The sequence below is a fragment of the Anser brachyrhynchus genome (assembly GCF_964034855.1).
Source record: "Anser brachyrhynchus genome assembly, chromosome: 5".
NCBI lineage: Eukaryota > Metazoa > Chordata > Aves > Anseriformes > Anatidae > Anser > Anser brachyrhynchus.
In genome coordinates this window covers 10,927,439-10,953,391 of record NC_137699.1, presented here as the reverse complement: position 1 = coordinate 10,953,391, position 25,953 = coordinate 10,927,439, and the positions used below count along the sequence as shown (strand labels likewise).

At 38.5% G+C, this 25,953-nt stretch overlaps 1 protein-coding gene across 6 annotated transcripts in view; it reads left to right on the top strand.

Annotated features, from left to right (window-relative positions):
- NELL1 (neural EGFL like 1) overlaps nucleotides 1–25,953 on the top strand; it is a 292,307-nt gene that overhangs the window by 219,240 nt on the left and 47,114 nt on the right. For all 6 annotated transcript variants that reach the window (XM_080594043.1, XM_080594042.1, XM_080594044.1 and 3 more), the window contains exon 15: nucleotides 2,300–2,395. In XM_080594043.1, the coding sequence (XP_080450169.1) occupies nucleotides 2,300–2,395 (96 nt within the window). The remainder of the gene's footprint in view (nucleotides 1–2,299; nucleotides 2,396–25,953) is intronic.

Below are 25,953 nucleotides of genomic sequence, written 5' to 3'. Positions count from 1 at the left end.
CCATAGCTGGCTGTGCCTGTGGATGTTGAGACCTGGCTGCTGCAGGCAACATAGTTTTTAGACTAACGAGAAAATCTCTTAAATAGCCAATACCACCTCGTAAACCTTTTTATCTTATTTATCTTAAAAGAGAACAGAAGAAAACACCAGCTTACTGTGCATGCCTATGGAAAGGATTTATTGTAAGAAGCAAACATTTCACATTAGTAAATTTGCAGTATCGGTTATGGTGGCAAGGTGTGTGAGTGAAGCCCTCTTACCCCTCCCCATCAGTAAATGTGTCTCCCTACAGCTCTGATGACTTTTGGTGGACACGACTGATTATTATAGACAACAAACTCTTTTTTTCCCCTCATCTTACTTCTTTTTATTTTTTATTTTAAGAACGCTGTAGTTTTTTCCCAGTTCAGTGTGGCATATGTTATGGAGAAACTATTCCTTTTTGTCAGTGAAGCTGATTTTATATATATATATATATATATATATTTTCCCTTTATATCTGCTCTGCCACAATTTCTAATTCTTTTGTAGTCATCCAGAAATTTATTACTAATTCAAGATAGTCTCTGCTGCCTCTTGTTTTCAAACCAGAAAAAATGTAGGTGAAGAATTTAACTTGCACATCCTCTGAGAATGCCGAGACCAGAAGTGAGTGTTTTTTCAAGAGCTACAGAAGGCACCTTTTAAATTTTATCATGTTTTTCATAATTTTTCAGCTGTATTTCATACTAGTTACTTTCAGCTTTGTGCAAAATTATACTTTCCTACAAATATTTATATGAAAAAATGACAAAATGTTTTTCTTAAACCATATTTCTCTTTTGAGCGGTTTCAAAATAGACACATTTCAGAAGATTCTCACATGGAGTGCCCACATCAATGAGCAGGAAGTGTTAGTGGGCAAGAACAGTACTTTCTCCCACCACTGCCTTGCACCAGTCGTAGGAGAGCTTATGTTCTCTTACTACCATCTTCTCTAAAACACTTCAGCATTCCTCTCCCCGTGTTATTCTCCATAAAACAGTATGACATGCTACAAATTATACTAGAGCATAGCGGTCTGTGAGTTCAGTCAAGGTATAATGATGTGCTCTTTTGCCTCTAAGTGGTTAACAGTTACAAAAGATTCTTCCTAATCCTCAGTACTTTCCTCTCTTTATTTTTCTTTTTAGTGCGTTGGAAAATAAATCTAAAACATTTCTTCTGTTATCTAGCACTTTAAGCTTTTTCATAGCATTTGTAACATCTCTTTGCCAACACTCCATCTGTGATTTTAGCTTGCAGAAAACACTTTGCGATTCTGTTATTAGCTTAGATGCAGAGAGCTGCTGTTTAAATATTAATTTTAACTTCCCTCATAAGTGCAGTTAATCCCACTGAGTAACTTGTGAAGTTCAATATATACCTAGGAGAGGATTGGGAGAGTGTTTGTGGGTACAGGGCCTGAGCTTAGCCTCAGCAAAGTTTTTACGGGCGTTAACAGTGCAAAATTGATCATGCCCTGATGCTTGCGGTTTCCTTTCTTACCCTAGTTCCTCTCCTTATACACATGCGACAAAAGGGAAGAAAAAATAGCATTAAATTTCAAGCATACTTCTTGCACAGTTAGCGGGCTTCCTGCTAAACTTACATGTGTGAGAGGAACACCACACTGCTTGCTAGAAAAGCTGAGATCCATCATTTGTTTTGACACTTAGATATCTGACAAGTGCACTTCTGGAGTACTTGTGCATTTTTGACAAGAACCACACTTCGATAGAGGTGCTGTTTTGTGGTTGACCCCTTCTCTATTTTCAGTCATAAGCCTCCCCTTAATTAATTTTTTGATTCCAGAAAATGTGATTTACACTTACAAATAATTTAAAAAAAAATAAAAAAGGCTACATTTACAGACATTTCAATGAAGTGTATTATTTGACAGAAGTGAGAAACAAGTAGTTAATACCATCTGACCAGCCTGTTATCTGTGGATCACCAGAGCATTGTAATTGTAATACTCAAATTGGGTATAATTGAAAGATCAGCCCCATTAAAATTGCATGCTGTATTTTTCCCTCTCTTCTTCTTCCAGATGGTTATTAATCTTTTATTGGTGAGATAGTTTGCCTATGGTGTAATCTGAAATTTTTCCTCATATCATTTAAGTGAGTAACTTCTCTTTGTGTTTGCAGGTGGATTGAATTTTAATATGCTGAATTCTGTTAATTGCTTAGAATTAGGATGCTTTTCTTAGTAGCTTGCAAATGTATAATAGGCTGAAAAAAATTAAGTAGTATCACATGTTCCTTTGATTTTTCAGCATTCTGTGAAGAGGGATGCAGATATGGTGGAACTTGTGTAGCCCCTAACAAATGTGTCTGCCCGTCTGGATTCACAGGAAGTCATTGTGAGAAAGGTAAAACTTTGCTGAAACAGCTTCTTCTTTTGTAATAAGAAATACGATATGCTGCTTTAAGAAATACTTGCTTTAAATTGTAATCTTTTCAATTCAATCTTCTTGAAATTTTCTCTGCAGTGAAGATACGTGTTTTGGCTGTTCCATAACTGCCTTTTCCTAACTGAAAGATAGTCTTATATTAAACATGGAAATTTTTAAATGACTGGAGATGTGTCTGATTTTGCTTCCAGTGGACACTTTTAATTAATTACAGAGGAAGGTAAATGAAAAATATTTACTCCACCTATCTTCTGTGATGCAAGCTCAAGGTCACCTTTTGTTTTTTCTGAATCTATTTGACACATTAGACCTGAATTTGGATGCTTGCTTTTCACTGGAATTCTTGTTAAATAATTCTACTTAATTCAAGTTGTTGGATTTTTAAGATTTGCTTTGTTTCCAAGTCACTGAGGACATGCGTTTCCATAGGACCATAAGTTGTTAAAATGTATCTTACTAGTGATTCTTTGATTCCTTTCAGCCTTATCTCAAATCTTTTCCATTTCAAGATCTGCTCCTGGCAGCCTCTTCCATTGGTCCACCTTTCTGTTTTTCTCTCAGAGATCTGGTTCCTTGTCTACCTTAAGTTATAAGGAAGGAATATTATAGGATTCCGTATAGTACTTTGATTAGGTTCTCTAAAAAGCAGATTTTATGTATTCTTTTGGTCTGTATTTATTGCAATTGAATTTCATTTAAATAACCCAGGGATAGTTTTCTGTTTAGCAAGTTCGTTAGTAAACCTTTATACTTTACTGGTGGAAATAAAGTGAATTGTTAACGCAAGTTGGATGATGCTAGTATGGGTGAGATTATAATTGACAAGCTGTTTTTTTTTTTTTTATGGAAGAAAAAAAAGAAATAACCATTAAAGGGCACGTTGAATCACTGAAACCACTTGTTTTCCAGAGACTGTCCAATAATTAGTGTATAACAGTGTCTGTTTAATACGTGTCTGTTCTGCTATAATAGAAAGTAATTTAAACCCAATTGTCAACAAATGTGCTTTGAGTAGCTTCTGAAAACTCCTAAAGCTTTTTATGGATGTACTTAAATCACTGTATAATAAAATCCCATAGTTTCTAGTTGTCAGCATTGTTTCTAATGAATTGGGGATGAACTAGGACATGATTTTTTTCATATCATCTTGAATTAATTTGAGTACTGCATTTTGCTGCCTATAGCCTTTGGGTTATTTGTTTTGAACAGAACTAAGCTCCCAAGCCTCCTGACATTCAGCAAAAAGTGCAGACAATATATGTGGGGAGGTAATACAAGAAAAACCTGCCTTAGAGCCCCACGCTAATCCTGCTAGTTAGCCTCTTTCATGTATAGTTTGTCCATTCCTTTCCAAAATGTCTGTAATTCAGAGGGTACAGGTACATTCAAAGTGATTCAGGATACCTGGGATGTGTTGTATGGATGTGTAAATATGGTTCTACAAAACAAGCACCTGCTTTGCCCTAGGGTTCCCTGCTGACTCAGGGAGCTGGTGGCTTTAGGCCAGCTTTCAGCTCAACCGCCTGTCTTTCACACATGAATCTTTAAAGCATCTTTCTTCTTATAGCTGTAAAGGGATTCCCGTAACTAGAATACAGAGTCTTTAAATTGATGAAGCAATGGTTTAAGATTGATAAATGGATGACATAACCACAATTGAAGGCTATGTTTTTCATGGTTTTGTATTTTTTTGATCTAAAGTGTGAGTTAGCACACCCAGTAAAGGAAGCATGGCAGACATGGGACACTCGGTAGGTATATCAGTAAATTTAGAGGTATATGTCAGAAGGAGCTAGCTTCTGTGTATAAGATCTATATGACTGGAACCAGAAGGAAGATTTTTTTGTTCTTTGAAGATGTGTAGGATTTATCGATAGTCTACCACTCAAGCTAATGGTGGTAACATTGAGAAATTTGAATTTGCTTTGAATGTGAGAAGTCATATTTTAGTTGTATTAGACAGTGTGTTTGAAAGCTTTAGCTGATATACATTATGTTGTATATGTATTTCAGTAGCTAAGTGAATGTCAGGTCTCTGATAACAGCTTCAGCCATCTGAAGGTACGTGTCCTGGAAAAGCTACAAAAAACTATGTATTGAGAGTAGAAAGGTGATGAACCATCTTTGAAGCAGACCCTTTTGCTTACCTACTTGTTCCTGGAAGATGCAATAGTGTCAGGAGTGTAAGGTCAGAGAAGACTTCCTTCATAGTTTCACTTCATTTTGCTGCGGTTTTATTGGAGGATATCTAAGGTTCAAAAAACATTTGTTTCTTTATTTGTTTTCCTTCTGTTGTATGTAATGTTAGAAATAAACTGTTGTGTTTAACATATGGTAGCACTCCCTCAATCATGACATAGTTTCAAGGCTGTGAAATGGTGAGACATGACTTTAAATCAAACATTCCTGGTAAAACCTTGTCTGATGGAAACTCATGGTGGGATGATGCATATCTGAAGTAAAGTGATGTGTTTGGGTAATGTATTCTATTCACCAAGCTGCATTTAAGTATGGCCTTCAAACCAACAGCACAGCAATCCTTTATACATTATTTGTGAGCTGAAAGGACTCCTCGCTAGCTAAAAACAGTGTGACCCAAATTGGCTTTAACGTCATGGAAAGGGTAAAACAAACCATCAATTAGAAAGGTCATTGAAAAGCAGGTGCGTTTCCTTCTGAATATGAATCATATGTTACTCGTGTTCTGACTGTCTGTTTGAAATGATATTAGGTTAATTAAAAAATCAGAGATATTTGAGAAGACTGGGATATGTAGTGGTAATTTACGCAGTTGAAAAGGTGAAATTAAAATACATATTTAAGGTGTATGTATAAATACATAATTCAGCATGCTACTAAGAAGAATTAGCAATTACCAGTTGTTTTACCTGAAATGCAGAATTCGCATAACACTGTTGTGGGGCTGCCTTTTCTTTTTGCATGCAGTGTGAACTCCAGATTGTTATCCAGAGATACTGTCAAGTATCTCTTTCAATCCATTCTTTATAAATGCTTTTTCTATAACTGTGAGCTTGATGCTTTTTACAGACTTTTTGTCATTTTCTGTTTAGGGACTGATTCCATTTTCTGATTAAGTTTTTTATTTGTCTGTTTTGTTTAGCTGGCCATGGCTGAAATAAATGATCTGTGTGATCATTACCATTTGTGATAACTAACATAGTTGTGATGCCTATGCTAGGAAGTTTTTGTGTTAGAATTTTTACTTGCATTGCTGTATGGTTCCAGCATATATACACCTGGCTTCTGAGCTGGAGATATGCGTCCTTAAGTGTATGTAATTCTGTTGGCTTAAGCCCAGGTGCATTCTTGGCAGGGATCCCTGTTAAATGCTTCCAAGAGACATTTTGCTGTGCAGAGAGGAGTGCAAACACAATGCTCTGAGAGTAGTTGGCAGCATGGAGTCAAATGCCCTAGTTTTTCATCCAGGAATGTTTTCTTCATCTCATGTTCTAGCAGTATTTTAAAATAAATAAAATCCCATCATTCATTGAGCTGCTTTTCTGTCTCAGTGGGTGAGCCACAGGTCAGTGGAGTTGTAATGTTGGTTTTGTGGACAGGCTCTGCTGTTATTCTGTATTTGTGGAATGCTAGTCATTACTCCCATTGATGAAGCACTGAGAATGAGTTAGGCATAACAATGTAGAATATCAAAAGATGCAGTTTCAATCATTTGTTTACTCCCAATATGTTGCAGGCACCCCTCGAACACCTACATGCACGTGAAAGAGTTCTGTGTATGGGCCTAAGAAATACCCACCATCTTCAGTACAGCTCTGTGATGGTGTCCAGTGGTTACAGACATTTCGGTTAAGGAAGTTAGATCCTGGCATTACACAGCAAGTTGAGAGTAGGTGTCCAGCACAGAAACACAGGAGGAGAGTAGCCATGGGAAAGCAAACTGTCATCCTGGGCTAGATACCCCAGACTCCAGCTGGTTCCTAGGCACAATCCAGTTGTTACTCAAATATAAGCCACCTCTTTACAGTACCTCCTGCATGAATTATAACTTCAGGCAATAAAAAGGAAAGAGCAAAAAGGTTTGAAGAAGCAGGTTCCTAGCTAGACGCAAGTTGAACAAAGTGGTTTTTTTTTTTTTTTTTTTTCCCCAAAGTTGCAGGAGGGCTTTTGCACTGCTCGAGCAACATGTCCAAAATTGCACCAAATCTTTGTTCCCCTGGCTTATGAAAGCTATTGTCTGAGCTGGTATATACTGCATGAGGAATATGATTCTGATAGATTAGAAGGACTGTGTATTGACTAGAGCTCAGAGAGGTAAATGTTCTTGTTGTAGTTCTGTCTAATCTTTCTAAAGTGAAGGTAAACTTTTTTTTTTTTCCTTATCAAATGGGTGAATGGTATCAAAGAATTGCCTGCTGACTGTAGACAGTCAGAAGTAAGGGGAAGACATGGCAGAGAAGCATCAGGAGGTGATAATTACTGAGGTTATATTTTTGTGTGTGGTTTTGGACTGTGTGTGCAAAAGATTGTCTGACGTTGAGGGGAGAGGTAATTTTTCGATATGTACCATGGCTGAGAAATGTGCTCTGAATCCCAGTGATCATACTTGTGAATGACAAAAAATCAACGCCTGCAGTGCTGTATTAGTTACGTAAGGATTCTTCAGTGCAGTGTGGTTTTCACAGGTGCAAAATGGAATGTTGAAATGCTTACATCTTGAAGTTGGATATGTCATGTAACTGTCAGGAAAATGAAGAGGCCTTTAGTTTGTTTGTTTCATATTAGCTTGCAGTATCTGGAGTTGTTGTCTAGACGCTGTGTACTGCTTTGTTGACTCATCCCTTAAATTGCTTCTTTTGGAATTTCTTGTCTTCTGCAGTCCTTTGGGTAAAAATCCGTATAGTCTATTCCTTTGGACCCTGGAAATAGAAAGAAATGTGAGAACTGTCTTTCCATGTCCTACTTCTTTGATTCCTGAGCTGGATCAATCTTTAGGTGTGTAGCTATCAAAGACATTTCGGTTGAGGAACCTGGTTTAAAAAAAATAAGCAAACAAAACCCAAAGCAAAACTGAGAAAGAGATTTTCAGTGACTACAGTAAGCTAAATGTCAAAACTCCCTACTTTCTCTATCTAAAGATGTTTTGTAAAATATGAAGCAAGGTTTATTTTGGGAAACAAACCAGCTGTGCAGCTGTAGGCACAAGGCTTTGCATTAGATTCTTTCTAAAGCCTCTCATTTCAAGGTGAGGTAAAGCCTGTACAGTGCGATATAGGAGGGCTGAAGTAAGCGATGCTTAACTTATTACAGAAAATGGTGATTGTGGCTGATACAACACTCCTGAGAGTGTGACAGATCCAGAGAAGGCAGATGCTCCAGGTGGCTGAGGTTACCCTCCTCCATTTGCTGCCAAGCTGTTTACAGCATTTGCCCCAGCGGTGCTTATTGCAAAATGGCAAGAGGTGATATCTTAATATGATAGAAGAAACAAAGTTGTCATTTGTAAAGATATCAGGGAGTAGATGAAAGAATATCTACTAGAAAAATCTGATTAAGACAGTCTCTAAGGATCAAGGGGACATCTGCCTGCAAATCAACAAATAACTCTCAAGGGGGTTGGGGGGGGGTTCTTTCTCACACTGCCAAGCCAAAGAAAAGTGAAATCTCCCAGACCAGGAACAGCACTTATTCCCATGGCTGGGGAGATTGGACTTGTTTTTTGTAGTGCTTACACTGCCTCGTGTACTGCAAAAATTGAAGTTTAAAAGCGAGGAGAAACATTAAGCAGCAACTGCATTTATTTATTTATTTATTTATTTCCAAGGGATATTTTTATGTTGCTGTATTTGTAATATTCAGGTGTCTGAGCATAAATGCTTTTCTTTGATTTTAATGAAAGGAATATCTGCTATATTAATCTCTACTGTTAGCTGAGATGATACCTTGACATTCCAGCTAACAAATGATTCTAATATTCTAATGTTTTATTACTTGTTTGACTTGTGGTCATAAAATCTCTTTCATAGTCTTCTGACTTGGTGAGAGGGAGTTTTGTTTTTTATTTTTTATTTTCTTTAAGTCAGAGAAAATTGTTTTCTATCCTCTTAGGTCCCCAAAACTTGTACTTAAAAATAGGGTTGTATAATTTTGCATATCCTGGTTGGGATAATGCACACTATTCTAGGTTCCCACAATTCAAATTTCTCCACTCAAATTCTACTTTCCTCCCCCACCCAGTGTCTATATGCCAGCTGTATATGTCAGGTATCACTTAAGGATGCAGTTTTATTCAGAGAAGAGAAAGGCAAGGTTTAGATAGTTGACATCTAATTTGCATTTGGATTCATACAGAACAATGTAATGAAGAGGTAATTTCTGTTGATCAAATTTTATACTGCAAAGAAGAACCAAGCCCATATTTTGAAATTTTTGTTCTCTTGCCTTATACATTTACAAAAATACCTTTAGATGGTGTCTTGGCTGGCCATCTTTGTATCCCAATTCCCATTCAAGATGTTCTTGGATTAGCATCTTGTGAAGATCAACTGTGGAACTTATTATAGAGCTTACAAAAATAGCTACTATATATTATTCTTGTGTAGTACTTTAGCAGTGAAATGAAAATAAGTGGCATATTTAAAGAAATGAATGGATGCATCTCTAGGAAGTCAGTGGCTTTGCATATTCCTTTTGTAATGTAGTAATATATTTAACTCCTTCATTGTGTCTGTCCTACTGAAAAGCAGGCAGTGAAAAATCTAAAAGTAAAATGACGAAGTACTTTGGAAGGGAAGGAAAAGAGTGGGAAACTAAGGAATAAAGTGATGGTTCACCTAGATCTTCTTTAGTTTCATATACCTTGCCAAAGCATTGGATAGTAACCTGTTCTCAGTCTTCTTAGATAGCTATTAGAAATTGTCTTGAAATTAGAGATGAGCGAGCCTTTTAGCTGTATGGAGGGAACTGATTGAAATTATATGAAAACTTGACTTTCTGGTGTGATGAGGACTAAAAACCATAGCTTAAACCATTAAAGCAAAAATAGTTCTTTAGTGCATCAGAGTTTAGTGGTTGATTCAGTCAAGTCTTACATGGGAGACATCCTCAGCCACAATAGAGCTGAACTTTCAAATGGCCATTCACAGAACAATGCTGCATAAACGCTATGAAGTTGAAGAAAAAGCAGGAGCATGAGAGCACCATTCAAATGAATGCTTACATGCCCTGTACTAGTCGGAACATCAGTGTGAGCATCATTCCCCTGAACGTGTCCAGTGAGCCCCTTGTGTGCCCCCATCATCTCACTAGTCACATGTGGTGACCAGTGAAGACAGCTACTGTTGTCTGGCTTGGAGTAACTTCCAAGTAGAAAGAGAGTTCTTGTGTTCCCCCAGGGCTGGGGGTGCTGCACATACTGCCTTAGTGAGCCTCTCGGAAAAGACAATGCTCCATATACTACGTGGGCATCATCACACAGTGGCACACCTTTGTGAAGAACTTGTCTTCCAGAGCTGAAGTGATGCATGTCAAAAGGACATGGTGCATCTCCTCAGGTTGATGTACCTACACAAAAAGAAGGTTGCCTGTGTGGCTGGTCTCAGTAACATTGCTGGAAGATGCAGAGCATGAGGCGGAAAACAGTGTTCACAGGCTAAAAGGACATGCCTTTCTTTCCTAGCTGAGAGAAGAGTGTGCTCTAAGGAATGTGGGCTAGTCTAGCTAAACAGGTAAAAATTGTTAGGGCCTCTCTTTGCCCTCTAGTGCCTGGAAATCTCAGGGAAAAAAACAAGGTTTGCTTATTCCTTTTGTCTTTGTTTGTTTGAGCTGCTGCTAATCAGTGTTATATGATTATTTGTCCGTAAGTTCTAATTACACAGTACAAAAGGAAAATCATGCATAGAAAGAGACAGGGAAATCAAACAATAGCAAACTCCTAAGCTCTAAATAAAGGCTTTGTATTCCTTCTGAACATCCTACAGCTTGCAGCCTACAGAGCAAAATTTTGTTCAAAAGCCTTGCTCAAACTGAGGCTGTGGAGATTGTTTGCTGCTTTAGGCCTTGTTACTTTTGCCCTTCTTTGATGTGCTCAGTCCCTAACTTAGCATTCATCCAGTTTATCACCAGGAACATCTCCCACACCGTCTGTGCAGTTGTACCTGCTACAGTTTCTTCTTGGATTCAGAGGACCCAGGCGATGTGATTTAAATTTGTTTCAAGTGGCAGAATCATTACTTGAATATATTATAGAAAACAAACTTACAAAGCACTCAAAAATATGAGCAAATATTTATATTTGAGCAAATATATTCATATATTTCTGAAATTTCCATTTGACAACTAGGAAGTTTCCATATGTGAAGCAATCCTATATGGATGTGAGCTAAAAAAATAGTTGCTTTAAAATATATAATTCATGATGAATTAGCCAGATTAGTCATTTGACTCTGGTTAATAAAAAACAAAACAAAACAAAACAAAAACAAACAAAAAAAACCCAAACCCAACCAACCAAACAACCCCCCAGAAAACAGGCCTGCTCTGAATGCAGTGCACTACTGCTAATTTTATAACATTTAATGCTATAGTTTGTCAGGATAGTCTGACACCCTTCTATGCTTCCTTAGTGCAGATACCTATATGTGAAAAACAGAATATTTCTATGGAAAGATATCAGAATAGATAGTGAACTAACTAAATATTAAATAAAAACTGCGTTAGTCTGTCTGACTACAGGCAATATATAGGGGACGTTACTGAGTTTAATAAGCTCTCTACCATCTTTTTCTTATCAATAACCTGCTGTAGACTGGGGAATCAACTGTGAATATTGAAATTTACTGATAACCTAGAAGTATTACTTAAAATGTACAGAGCGTGCATAGAGATGAACTTGCATTTTTTTAAGGCAATTCCTCTTGGTTTCAGGGAGAATTTCACCTGCATGAAAGCCTGAGGATCTGGTGCAGTTGAATTAGGTGAAATGAAAAATAAATTGCTCTAGTGAAATAAAAGAACATTTGGGGAGGGGGGTTATGTAGAATTAGCTGTGTTAGTTGCATTTGCAATGATAAATATGCCACCTTTAACTCATTGATCTATGGTGCAAATCTTACTAACCTAGTCTAGGGGTAAGGTCCTATTCAAGCTGGGGAGATAATTCAGTCTTGACAAAAATTGTGCAGCTCAGAAGTTTACCATATAGAGCCACATTTCAGCCAAAGTTTAATATAATGAGTTATTTCATAGCATATTTCATGAGTGATCTCATTCAAGTTATTCAAGATGTAGTGAGAGAAAATGTACCTCTGTAATCAGAATCAGCATCTCAGCATTATTTCTTTGAGAAATAATGTGATGTAAAAGGAGTGGAGCAAAACAACATGCTGTTGCTCTAGTGGTATTGGATACCTAATTCAAGTTTTCCTTTTTTAATTTCTTTTTTTTTTTTCACCTCAAAAATTATGGTGTGAGAAGGACACTGTAAGCTGATGGAAGTTATACAACAGAAAAACAAGTAGGGGTAACCAGCAAGATCTTTTTCCCTTTATTGATGGTAATTCAACACCACAAAATCAACAGCCACCTATGCTTGCTTTCATTGGGTTGATATTCAGAGGAAGAGATCACATCCATGTTCATATAATACTCGGAAAGCAAATAAAATGGCATAGATCATTATCCCTGTTATATGATTTATGTAGATTGTAGCTCATGTACAATAGGATAAATATACCAGTTATTTTGCTCTAGAAGAAGGGGTGAGAATGAGTTAAAACATTGCTGGAATGCCATCCTTTCGTTATGAACTGAAGTACCCTCTGTAGCACCTAAAGTTATTGTGAATTTCAGTACCCCCCTTTTTAAATAGTTTACTCTAGCAGGGTTGCAGAATGGAGCTATACACCCCTACAGCGAAAAAAAGCCTACAACAGAAGGAGCTAAATTAAAATCAGTTTATGGACGCAAGAAAACAAGTCCTTCTTAAGGATTGTACTCACGTGTTTTAACAGACAAGAAAAGAAATAGAAGGCTTTACTGATCTAGAATGTTACAAACTTGCTTTTTCATTCCAAAGATTTTTCAGCATCAGGTGAAACATTTTCATTGTTGTTTGTTTGTTTGATAGTGACATGTCTGTTCTGCTGCAGAAAGTACATGATGTTTCAGAAGACCTCTTTTAGCTCTGGAATTTTTTCTGGATAATCCAGTGTATTATGGATGATGAATAACCAAAAAAAAATCAGTAGAGTAATACCTATTGGGTGTGAAAAAGACCTCTGAATCCATCTCCTGGAAAGTGTGGTGTTAAAATCTGTTCTAGATTCAGAGCTCGTGAACTCTGTGCAGATCTTGTTGTTTTCATTAGGCAATGTTTGTGCCTGTAGACCCTGGTGAAAGAAAACACAAGGTGTTAAAGGAATGCTTCACTTAATGTAAGGTTCATATGAAGCATAAAAGTAATGTGGATTGTTCTGGTTGAATGTTTTCTTTGCTAGTTCCTTTATGATTGAGGTAGCTGTAAAATAACAGTCATAATCTACCTCGAGGAACTATGTGGCAAAGGGTTTTTTTTTTTTTCAAACTTTTTATAAAGTTCTGATAAAAATCTGTTTGGTCCTTCACGTTTGCAGAAGTAGAGCTCTTCTCAAATACACCAATTGTTTTTTGCTTTTAAAAAGAGAATCTCTGGTTTAGCAAGTCAGTTCAATAGCTGGAGTTTTCCACTATTTAAGCAGTGTAACATCGGAATTATTTCTTTCAACATCTAATATCTACTACGTAGATCGGTCACTTCAGACACAAACATAAATGACAGGGGTTTTATGTGAAAGAGTAAAATTTCCTTTCTTATTTGATTTTTCTGAAGAGACGTTTTCTGTATGCTGGCAATCTAATCTTTGGAATGGTACTCATTTATCCTTTGAATGAGGCATAAAATGAAAGGTCTAAACACTTCTGGTCATTAAAGTTCCTGTTGAACCTGTATCCTATTTCAGCTTGGGTAATTACATTGTGCCTTCTTTAGCAATGTCAGTCAGAGAAATCACTCATATGAAATAGCTGTCTGGTTAGCATGGAGTAGCACCTATGCTTTAACTTCAGAGAAAGCTACGTTTCTGTGATAGGTTACAGATCCTTTCAGCTTTTGATAGCAGTTACATGGTTGTAAATGTGAATGATTCTTAGGTGGAGTTCAAACTTGTAGGCTCAGCTCATCCACTGTCCTCATTGCATCGTCTTGGAAGTAGTGATATTTCCATCACGGATGGCAGAGTTCACCAGCAGGTAGAGATTCTTGCACACCTATTGGATCTTCTTGTGGGTGAGCAGTCAGGCTCTTCGATGAGCTGCAAAAAGAGGAGAGGCACCCAAACTCTGCTTAGGATCCCATGTGTCCCCTTCGCATGTGCTGCAGCCACTCAGCTTATTTATAAGAACCTACAGGTTTAACAGGACACCCAAACCATTGATAGCTTCGAGTTGTCAGTGTAGGTACTCCTCAGTTAAAGGGAGATTAAATAGATTGTTTTCATTTTAAACACAGTTTTTTTTTTGTTTTTTTTTTTATTTAACAAGGAGCCAGGGTGGGCAACAGGCTTTCTCTTGCAGTTGAGTCACTAACCTTGAAAAGCAATGAAAGTTTTTGGGCTCAGAACTGAATTAGCTTTGAGGAGAAAGTTCTTTCTTCTCTTGAGTGCTCAGAAAATATTTAAATTGGCCTGCTGTTGATCAGTCAGAAGGTGTGGCCAGTACATGTATTTCACTTGTTTATATGACCTGTTACAACGACTGAGTTCCAATTACAAGATGCTTTATGAAGATCCCCATTGGGCCGGAGGGTGTGTGAGAAAAATTGCTTTAGGGAATTCTTTGGCCAGAAGTAATTGTGCTTACATTTCCTAGAAAGAGAGTTAGGGAATCTAAGAACGTCCATCACAGAATTTTTCATTTTTATTTTTTTCAGTTTACTGTGTGGAGAAAGTAGAGATGTAATTCATACCTCAGAATATTTTTTTTTCATCTTCTCATCTTAAATCTTGTTTCTCTTCCAACTTCATATAGAGAGTTCACAGCTGATGCAGTTTGTGAGATGTGTGTGCTGATAGCAATAACAACTCCCTCAGTGCTTCCATTAATCATTTATAGGCTATTGAGTCAGATACGGTGTGATAATGCCTAGATATTCCTAAGGCCTCCCGTTTGAGTCATGTTTTTTTTTAAAGAGAGCTCTTTGAGGGTGTTTTTTTTTTGAACCCCCCCCCCCCCCCCCATCTTTTCTCAGCAGGCTTTATTAGGTATATTCGATACTCAAAATACTCAATAAGATGAAAGAAAGTTGTATGTATAGCTCGATGATAGTAGGTCACTTAGGATACAGAGTCTGATCAATAATGACCAGGATTTGCTGATACCTAATGTCTGTCTGACAGCTTAGACTGTGGGGGATTTTCTCAGATCCCTCCATCATACGTGGTTTACATGTGTAAAAAAAAAAAAAAAAAAAATTACACAAGAAGGAAATAGTCCGCTAGTCACTACAAAAGGTATATCTGTTTGTTAAGGTTTTAGGTTGTCACAGCACTATTAAGTTTCCTTACTGAGTGTTAACTAAATTAATTAGTGTCTTAAATGCATTATTATGCCTTCTTGCTACAACTAGCAAAATGAAACTGGTCAATTATTAGTCCGTTTAGAATCATAGAATATCCCGAGTTGGAAGGGACCCATAAGGATCATCGAGTCCAACTCCTGGCACCGCACAGGTCTGTCCAAAAGTTTAGACCATGTGACTAAGTGCACAGTCCAATCCCTGCTTAAATTCAGACAGGCTCGGTGCAGTGACTACTTCCCTGGGGAGCCTGTTCCAGTGTGCAACCACCCTTTCGGTGAAGAACCTCGTCCTGATGTCTAGCCTAAACTTTCCGTGCCTCAGCTTGACACCGTTCCCACGGGTCCTGTCACTGGTGATAACGGAGAATAGGTCACCTGCCCCTCCACTCTCCCTTGCGAGGAAGTTGTAGACTGCGATGAGGTCTCCCCTCAGCCTCCTCTTCTCCAGGCTGAACAGGCCAAGTGACCTCAGCTACTCCTCATACGTCTTCCCCTCTAGGCCCTTCACCATCTTCGTTGCCATCCTCTGGACACTCTCCAACAGTTTCATGTCCTTTTTGTACTGTGGTGCCCAGAACTGCACACAGTACTCGAGGTGAGGCCGCACCAGCGCAGAGTAGAGCGGGACAATCACTTCCCTCCACAAACTAGCAATGTTGTGCTTGATGCACCCCAGGATACGGTTGGTCCTCCTGGCTGCCAGGGCACACTGCTGGCTCATATTCAACTTGCTGTCAACCACAACCCCCAGATCCCTCTCTGCAGGGCTGCTCTGCAGCGTCTCGTCGCCCAGTCTGTACGTATAGCCAGGGTTGCCCTGTCCCAGGTGCAGGACCCGGCACTTGCTTTTGTTAAACTTCATGAGGCTGGTGATCGCCCAGCTCTCCAATCTGTCCAGATCTCTCTGCAAGGCCTTTCCACCCTCATCCGAGTCCACAACTCCTCCAAGTTTGGTGTCGTCGGCAAATTTGCTCAAAACACCTTCTAGTCCTACATCCAAATCGTTTATAAAAACATTGAAGAGGACTGGCCCTAAAATGGAGCCTTGAGGGACCCCACTGGTGGCCATCCACCAGCCAGATGTGGCCCCATTTACCACAACCCTTTGAGCCCTGCCCGTCAGCCAGTTGCTCACCCATCGCATGATGTTTTTGTTTAGCTGTATGCTGGACATTTTGTCCAGTAGGATCCTATGGGAAACCATGTCAAAAGCTTTTCTGAAGTCCAAAAAGATCACATCAGCTGTTTTCCCTTGATCAACTAGATGGGTGGTCTTATCATAAAAAGAAATCAAATTTGTTAGGCTGGACCTACCCCTCATGAACCCATGTTGGCTGGGACCAATGACTGTATTGTGCCCCAGGTGCGCTTCAATAACTTCAAGGATCATCCTCTCCATAATTTTACCAGGCACTGACGTGAGACTAGCAGGCTTGTAATTGCTAGGGTCTTCTTTCTTACCCTTCTTGCAAATTGGCACAACACTTGCCAGCTTCCAGTCCAATGGGACCTCACCAGATTCCCAAGATCGTTGAAAAATAATTGAGAGAGGTCCCGCGATGACGTCAGCCAGCTCCTGGGACTTGGGACCAAGCAGCCTGGGACGAATCCCATCCAGACCCATGGACTTGTATGGATCCAGGTGGAGCAGCAAATCCCGCACACGTTCAGGGTCGGTTGGGAGTTTGTCATTCCCACTGTCATGGTCCTCCAGCTCAGGGTACCCAGGGTCCCGAAGCACATCATCAGCGCTGAAGACAGAGGCAAAGAAGGCGTTAAACGTCTCTGCTTTGCCTGTGTCATTGTCTGTGAGGAGACCCTCCCCATCTAGTAGCAGACCTTTGTTTTCTTTGGTTCTCCTTTTTCTGTTCACATATCTAAAAAAAACTTTTTTTATTGTCTCCCACAGACATAGGCAGCTTCAACTCTAGTTGGGCTTTGGCCACACGAATTTTCTCCCTACAAACACGAACAGCATCCCCATATTCCTTCCTCGTCGCCTGACCCTCCTTCCAGCAGCCGTACACTTTCTTTTTTCACCTAAACTCCAGTAGAAGATCCTTGGTCAGCCAGGCCAGCCTTCTGCCCCGCTTGCCTGACTTCCGATATTTTGGAATCGCCTGATCTTGTGCTTTTAGGAGGCAGTGCTTAAAAATTGACCAGCACTGATGGGCACCAATGCCTTCAAAAGCTGACTAGTTCCCTGAGCAGCCTGAAGTCTGCTTTCCCCATATCCAGGGCTGAAGTTTTGGTGACAGTTTTCCTTCTGTCACCATAAATTCTAAACTCAACCATTTCATGGTCACTATGACCGAGACGGCCGCCAGTTGCCAGGTCTCCCACAAGACCCTCTCTGTTCTCCAGCAACAGATCTAGGAGGGCACCTTTCCTAGTTGGTTCTCTTAGCACCTGCACCAAGAAGTTATCATCTGGGTGCTTTACGAACCTCCTGGACTTGCTCGTGTCAGCCGTGTGGTGATCCCAGTTGACGTCTGGCAAGTTGAAATCCCCCATTAGGACAAGGGGAGTTGATCTCGAGGCATCTCTTAGTTCTGCAAAGAATAATTCATTGGCGTTGTCATCCTGGCCAGGTGGTCTGTAATAGACTCCCACAACGACATCCCCTTTATCTGTTCGTCCCTTAATCCTTACCCAGAGGCTCTCAACTTTGCCGTCACCAACTTGAAGTTCCACACAGTCCAGCCCATGCTTCACATACATAGCCACCTCGCCTACCCTGCCTGTCCCTCTTGAAGAGCCTGTAACCATCTACTGCAACACACCAGCCACAGGACTCATCCCACCAGGTTTCACTTATGCTGATGATGTCGTAGCTGTGGGACTGGGCCAAGACTTCCAGCTCATCCATTTTATTCTTCATACTGCGTGCGTTTGTATAGAAGCACTTCAAATGCACCTCCCTACACGCAGCACCTTGCGTAGCCGACCGAAGGGCCTCACTAGCACACAGTCCCTCTGATTCTAGCACACCATCCCTTACCTCATCACCGGCGTGCCTGGTTTTATTCCCTTCCCCCTTTGACTTTAGTTTAAAGCCCTATCTATCAGCCCTGCCAACTCCTGAGAAAAAATCCTCACCCCTTTCTGAGAGGGGCGCATCCCATCTGGTGCCAGCAGGCCCAGTGTCACATAGACCTTCCCGTGATCGAAAAACCCAAAATTCTGCTGGTTGCACCAGTCCTGAAGCCACGTGTTAATGTGATGTCTGTTTGTCAGCATCGATCCCCCCTATCAGAAGGACAGAGGCAAACACAACCTGTGCCCCTGATCCTTTAAGTAGTTGCCCCCAAACCCTAAAATCCCTTACTGAACAGTTTCATCAGTGAGCTGAATCACTGTAAAATAATTTGCAGTGGCCCCTTTGGAAGGATGTTCTTCAGGGGGAAGAAACTTCCAAAATGGGAAATGGAATACCTTTGACATTGCTACTCTGTTGATTCTTGTGGAGAACTGTAAGACACCTCACTTGATTGCATTTAATGTGATATTTTTCATGAATACTAAACTCAGTCTAGCTGAAGAAATTTATATATCGTATATTTTCATTTCTAGATTTCATATTTCATTCTTCACATTACTGTGTATTAACTGCCAGACTTAAAAGGCATAGGCAAGGTTTCTAGGCCAAATTGAGAAATAAAATTGGGAAAGAATTAAGGGAACGGTTTTGTGCCAATCAAAGCTAAAAAATGACAAATGTCATACGCTGCTTTTATGAGTAACTATGAAACAACAATTTTCAGTTTTCTGTTGAAGGAAAGATAATATTTTTGAGACATGAAGAAAAGGGTCCAACTAAACCAGGAAATAACTGTGTGTGTTTGTTCGTTTGTTTTCCCCATTTGTATATATCACTTTCAAATATAAATCAAATGTAAATGAATCTTAATGTAAAACTCCAAATACTTGTATCTTTGAAGATATAAAACATTACAGGCTTTTTGTTTTCCATAATCTTTTGATTTATACCAATTTCAACTGTATTGAAACAGGTTGAGAATCTTGACCTTTTAAGTTTGGTGAAAAGGGTTATTATAAAACTTAATTTAGCTGACAGTCATAAAATGCTGTGTCAGTCTTTACCTCGCTGAGTTGTCTTACAGTATGAGTAGTCATACTGATTTCAGTTGTCTAGTAGTGATGCAAAGAGCAGTTCACTGTAAGAGCAGCTGTCTGTAAATGCTAGTCAAGGGTAAATTAATACAAAAGAATAAAGTGATAATATATATTGATAACAATATTTCGTAACAGAATATCTGTATCATTTGTCTGATACTATAATCAAATATATATATATTTAAACAGTGTGTATAAAGTTTAAGAATTGTATTCAGCTTTTTCACAGATACTTAGATTATTCCAGACTTCTGGACTCAAGATAATGCTCTCATTTGATCCACAAGTTCAAACTGTTCTAGTAAATGAATAAGTACTCGCTGAAACTAGGAGCCACTGAGTTAGTGCAGAACATGTTTTACGAAGTTGATTGCATCATATCTGACTATATAGTCTGTTTTAATCCCATTTAGTGTCTGTAAATAAGTAAGATTATTGACAAATTAGGTATTCCAGCAGAATAACAGTAGATTCCAACTTTGAGCATGGCAACCATAATGATGCAACTTAATTGTCATGTTGATTTAAAAAATAGCTTGGGTTTTGTTATACCATATAAAATAGCAGCTACATGAGGGACCATGGCACTTTATGGACATAGAGATTATTTTCTCTTTGGAAACGGCTTAATGAATTTGTCACATAAAAAGGATGGATATCATACGTAGCTGTTTCTTCTAGCTGATTTTAGTAATCAGCTGTTCTATGAAATTGCCTGCGGTTGTTCTCCTAAGGCTCCTGGCAAGTACATTGTGAGACAAGGGGAGAAAAAAGAGCTAATATAAAGTCTTGGGTTCCCTTACGTGAGTAAAGGTCCCGTAGAATTTGGCAAGGTTGTAGGTTATGGCACTAAGGACATAGCCATTTTAGAGCGTAGAGAGGAGTTTTACTGTGGGCTTGTGTTTTTAACAACCAAGGTAAAGTCTTCTGCAAAGAGAAGTTTATACTGGACAGACAAATGTGTTACACAGCTATCAAGGGCTGATTCAGCCGTGCTTCCTCCTACTTCCAGAAAGTAGCAACCCGTTTAGTTGTACCTATATATTTTGTGGATATGTAATGTATAACGTGTGTATAATACAGTTTGTATTTGACTAAAGCAATGTGTATTTTAAGAATTTTTGAGAAAGGGGTGCAAAAAATACTTGTAAATGTTGGCAGATAATCACAGTATTCATGAATTCTCATTTATTTTTCTTGTACTTCCTTCTTGAAAACACCCAGTGTTGCTGTGAGCATCCTGTTACTTCCAGAAAGTAATTTGAAAGTGAGATAATCTAATCTAAATTCAGTGTAAATATAAATACTGTTAAAATATGCTTTCAAGGCTAATAGGATTATATGTGTAGTGTGGGGTATAGGTCATCCCTTGTTTTCAGAAAACAAGGATTTCTGTGTCTAAGTTGTATATTACTGATTCTAAAGTATAATTTTGTCATTTCTGCATATGTTTGCTCTGTGGAGATCAGTTCAAACAAAATACTATCTAGTTAGCTATTGCCAATGCATTTTTTGTGTGTTTTCTAATAACGTATATCTGTGCTGAAACAATATATCCCAGAAGTTTAGAATTAGACCATTCCTTCTGGGAAGGAATTCTTACCTAGCAGTGAAGTAGAATAAAACTAATATTTGTATAATTCTACTTCCACGTTTCATGTGTGCTACCTTTGTGCATGTGTACAAATTTAGAGTGGTGTGGAAGGGAGAGGATGGTGGACAAGGGGCATAAAGGGCTGCACAATCAAGTAAAAATAAGTGAGAAAAAGAGAACTCGTCTTTTTCATATAGTCGTTCTGTGTGCATTGGTGTTAGAGGCAGCACCGCTATTTGCAACATTGATGTCATGATTTTTCAGACTTGGGACATTTCCCTAAAACATTTCTCTATCAGCACCTTCACGGCTGTAAATACAGCTCCACAAGAAAACAACATGCTGATACAGTGCAAAACAGTTTCTAGATATCTATTGAACTTTCTCTCCATGATTTATTGTTTTATCCAGATGGGGATAATGATAATACAAAATTGCTTTAGAGGACCCTATGAGGGGATAAATATGGATGTTGAGCAGGTTTACATTAGGAAGGAGTGTGAATTCCTTTTCTTTGGAGCTGAGGAAGGTGTCTGCAATGCCTGAAGAATAGTACCTAAGTGGTGAAAAGACTTAAGTTGCTCTTGAATTGTGATTTTTTACATCTGCCTCTTTGGTTAGATGGATTGCATGGTCATGTGGATAGATAACGTAGCACAGATGATACTATCTTCATGGTGCTTCATATATTAAGGTTTTGATTTCTTTGTTTGCACTGAGCATTGATACTGAGAGTATTATAGCATTTAGATGGGAGAATTTCTAACATGGTGTACTACAAATTTGGCTTCAGACTGTGAACATGTAACTGTATAAGATTTATCAAATGAATAATACTGTCAAAATATTTTGGATTTGAAAAACAGCAACCAATCACCCAAGTCATGGACTTCTTACTGTAATTTAGAATTCAGTATAAAAAAATTCAGTATAAAAAGCAGCTTATTAATATTTAAAAGGAGAGTCTTTTATTTAAAATGAATGAGTAGATGTAATTATTTGTTTTAGCAAAGAGGTTTAAAAATGGGGAATTGTCTGCTGGTTTGAAACTGTTCTAACGCCGCTGGCTATGAATATATTATAGAGCTATATGTTTATAGAAAACATTTCCATCCTGTCATCTTCATTTAATACAGTCATTTTCTGCTTTATTCATTTCACCTGGGTTAGATTTTGTTTACACTGTAATGCAATTTATGTTATTGGATATGATTCTCTCTGGTCCCTTATTCTGAAAGATTCTTACAGTGCAAGCTTGCAACTTGCCTTCAGTTTTACTGTCTTTATTACTGAAAACTGCTTACATCAGAAGTATACAAGTAATGAAGCTGGCAAGAAGTTAATATAATGGAAAATAATCTCTGAATGAAAGCCACTAATTTTGTGCATGTATGTCATGTGTGACTTCTTAGGCCTTGTATTCCACTATCCATATTACTTGTTTGCACCAAACCAATAGAGGAATACGCAGCTAAAGATATTCCTGCACTGAGTATTCAAAGTTTTAAAATTGAAAGATGTGTATTTTCTTTGATTAGCCGTTTCATTGACTTCAGGCTGGTTTGGCAGACTTTCTTACTCAACATAATTTGCTCTTGACAGATACTAGTATTAAATCATATTTTGAAATGCTATATGTTGTTTCTAGTACTAAGCTAGATTGTAGAAATGAATTTCAAGATTTCTGAAAGGAATGTATTTCTGCACAGAAAGCAATGAAGTCTCGTGACCCAATATTTTCATGAGAAAAAAAGTTTGTTGCATGTCTCATTTCAGAGAATGCAGGCAATTCCCTAGCTTTATCTTCTTTGTTCTTCAGTATTCTGGAGACTTTTACATTTTGAGTATGTGTGAAGTTTCTGATAGCAGAGCACCGGCAGCAATGGCTAGGACTCAATGCATGCACACGAGTGGCAGGGTAAACATCCTGCACATGGTTCTTGTTATTTGAGCCATCAGACTTCCCTGACACTCTCTCATGCCACATTTTGTGCTGGTTATTTTTGTCTGCAAGTGACAAAGATTGACTGTAGTTTGCCCATACACTGTTCAACGTGACCTGTCTGGAGCGAGGCTGGAATATATGTCTCTGTCCAAAAGGAGAGGAATTCTATATTACCAGCATGTAGACAGAGGATGGAGTGAGCTCTCAGTCTATGAACATGATGATTTTTAACTTCTCTCTAAAAGAAAACACTTGTGATTATCTTGTTACCTCTTGTTTTCACTATACTGGTAGGGAAGTGTCATCATTTACTGTTAAATTAGTCTGATATAACAGGGAGATGACTAATACTGCATTAAGCGCAGTAAAATTCAGACATTTGTTGTCACCTGTTAGGTTCGCTGAGGCCCATGATTAACAGGTGTGTGTTTTGCATGTGCAAGGGAGATATAATGCAAATAAAAAAAAAAACAAACCAAAACAACAACAAAAAAGAAGCTCCCCATGCAGAATGACAGTGTATGAGTGCTACTAGGATGGTTTACTGAAATGTGGGACATTTCTCTTCAACTTTGAGTACTGCTTCCTGAGAGAGTGCTTTACCCCCATTTTATTATGTGAAATATAGATTTTAGTTTTTAAATTGCAACTGGATGTCTTGAGGAAGAAAGCATGGGAGATGTGCCAGTGGTTTGACCACTGGACTTCTGAGCAAGAGCTGTTTACAACTGTTCTCAGGGTTTCATTTCTTTGTCAACAGATTTTTATTTTTTATTTTTTTTGCCTCCGTAAGTACTATGGCAGCTGCTCCTCCCAAATTGTCATTTGTGTCTGCTACAAAAGCAATGCAAAATGAAGAACTGTCATACCACATGTGGTATCTCTTTTCACAGCTTCCAATTAAACTCACACTCAACTTCATACATTTGGCTGCTTTATTGATTTTTTGTCTGTGTGAGGGGAGATGGGGTGGGGAAGAATCGGAAGAAAAATAATACTAAAACATGGATTGTACAAACCCCTTTGATATGAGCTGTAAACTGTAATTGTTCTTTTGTCTTTGCCTCCTCTTCCTTTCCTATGTGAGTGTAATATGAAAAATGGTCACATAATTGAAAAGACTCCGTGCAATCTACTTTGTCAACAAAGATCTCTTGACTCCTGTAGCTGTTTCTACCTACTGTAGACTTTGTGTTGGATTTTGCAGGGCATATCCAGAAGTAGAGCATTTCATAAATCGAATGGCAGCCAGCTTATCTGCGAGTGAGTGTTCTTCTTGCTGCTGAAAATTGTGAACTTCTTGGCTATTGTTGTTTGACGTTTTTCTTTTTACTAAAGGAAGGTTAGTAGAGCTGGGCATGCTTCTTCATGGTACTGATGAGAATATAATCTTCAGTGTGGCTCACCCTTTTGTGGGCTGTTGTCTCGATGCAAAAAGACTGACTTACTCAGAGCTGAAAGAATCAAGATGCTTTCTCCACATTCAGAAAAGACGATTGAATGTGTTGGTATGTTACTGATACAAGGAGGCACCCTCATCAATTTTAAGCACTCTGTGATTGATGGCTTTCAACTGTAGTGTAGCCCGCTTGCTTCTGGATTAAGGATGTTGTGCTGCTGACTCATATTTACTGATCTTTTTACTCGATTTTGTGTGTGCTTCATTCTTGGTGAGCCAAGGCGTTCAAGCTATTTTTGACTTTCTTATCCATTTCCTCTGCCCTTTACTGTTTTTGTTAATCTCCGCAGCTAAACAGTGTATTTCTTTGGCATTTACTTTATCTTACAGAATCAAAATAGGAGAGAGGGGGGAAAAGGAAGGGAAACCTTAAGTATTTCAACTTTAACAAACAGCAAAACTAGGGACTTAAATTGTTTCAAATCCGTATAATGTTCAGGGAATGCTGCATTCAGTTCTATGAGTACTAATTAGATAAGATTGTACATGTATTTTTGTGACTCGATTCTTAAAATGCAGTGAATAGTGTCTGTGGAGGGTGGGGAGAGGCTGCTTTGTGAAGACAGATTCTTGTGCTTTGTGACTAAAATAAATGATGGCTCTTTTGGGTTTGAAGTATACATTATTTTGGTTGCTCGTAGATATCCTGCTGCTCAAGCACACTGGGAAACAAATGCATTTCTTCTATAAGAAAATAAAACCCGGAGTTGGTTTTCTCAAAGCTTGTTTTGATCCTCAGCTGAAAACAAGATTATTGTCTGTTTTCACTGCACACCCCAGGTTGTCTGTTGATCTTACCTCATCGGGTCTGAGACCATGTAATGGAAATGATTAAAAAAGGATGGCCATATCAAGGAGATTTATAAGTCTTGAATTTCAGAAAACACTCTCCTTGTTAATTAGCATTCCAGATAAATTACTTTTTTCCATGCAAAACTACTGCATCATTATCAATTATACATTTTTTTTTTTTTTTAGGAAGGACAATAATCTCAGATTTATGTCAGGCTTCAACTTGAATCAATATATATATAAAAAGACAACCATAAGTATGTATCCTATAAGACTGATTATTTGATCTTTCTAGACAAGGATGCATTCTTTCTAGGCAAGGATGCAGTCCTTGCTGTGCAAATCAAAAGCCATACATAATCTCCTGAATATCAGATCATTTTTCCTGGTACTTTGAATCTGAATGTTTTGGACACTAAAATGCTATTATTCAGCTATTACTGTTGTACTTGTTTGTAGCAGGTGTGGGTGGAGTTTTTGCGTTCTCACCCAGAACATGCAGTGTGATTTAACTTTTTCTTTGAAACTGTATTTTTGGAGATTTTTCAGTCTTCTGAAGTCTAAACAAACCAACTGAGCACCAGGAGAGCTAAAGAAATGGTATAAAAATGTGTTGCCTTACGTGAGGTGTGCCATTTTGTGTTCTTTGTTTTCTTTATGTCTGACCCACCATTTTGATGGAACACAAACTGGTAGCAGCTCAGTCTGCTGCTGAAGAGAGAACCCAGAGAGTCGTGCATAGAGTGAGTGAATCAGTAATATTCTGGTTCAGAACTCAGTTACTCCAGTGCCAGAAACTGACACCCATACCTCCTTTAGAAACACACAGAAAACACGGAGAGTTTAGCTGGATGATAGGATATTAAGTGTTTTTAAAATAGCAGAGACTTGGCAAGTAGATTTTGTCACTCTTAGTATGTTATCTGTGTATTCTTAACTTGAAAATCCTAAAATGTTTCTTTGTGCAGAATGCATGGCCGCTCGCTGACCAAAATCCT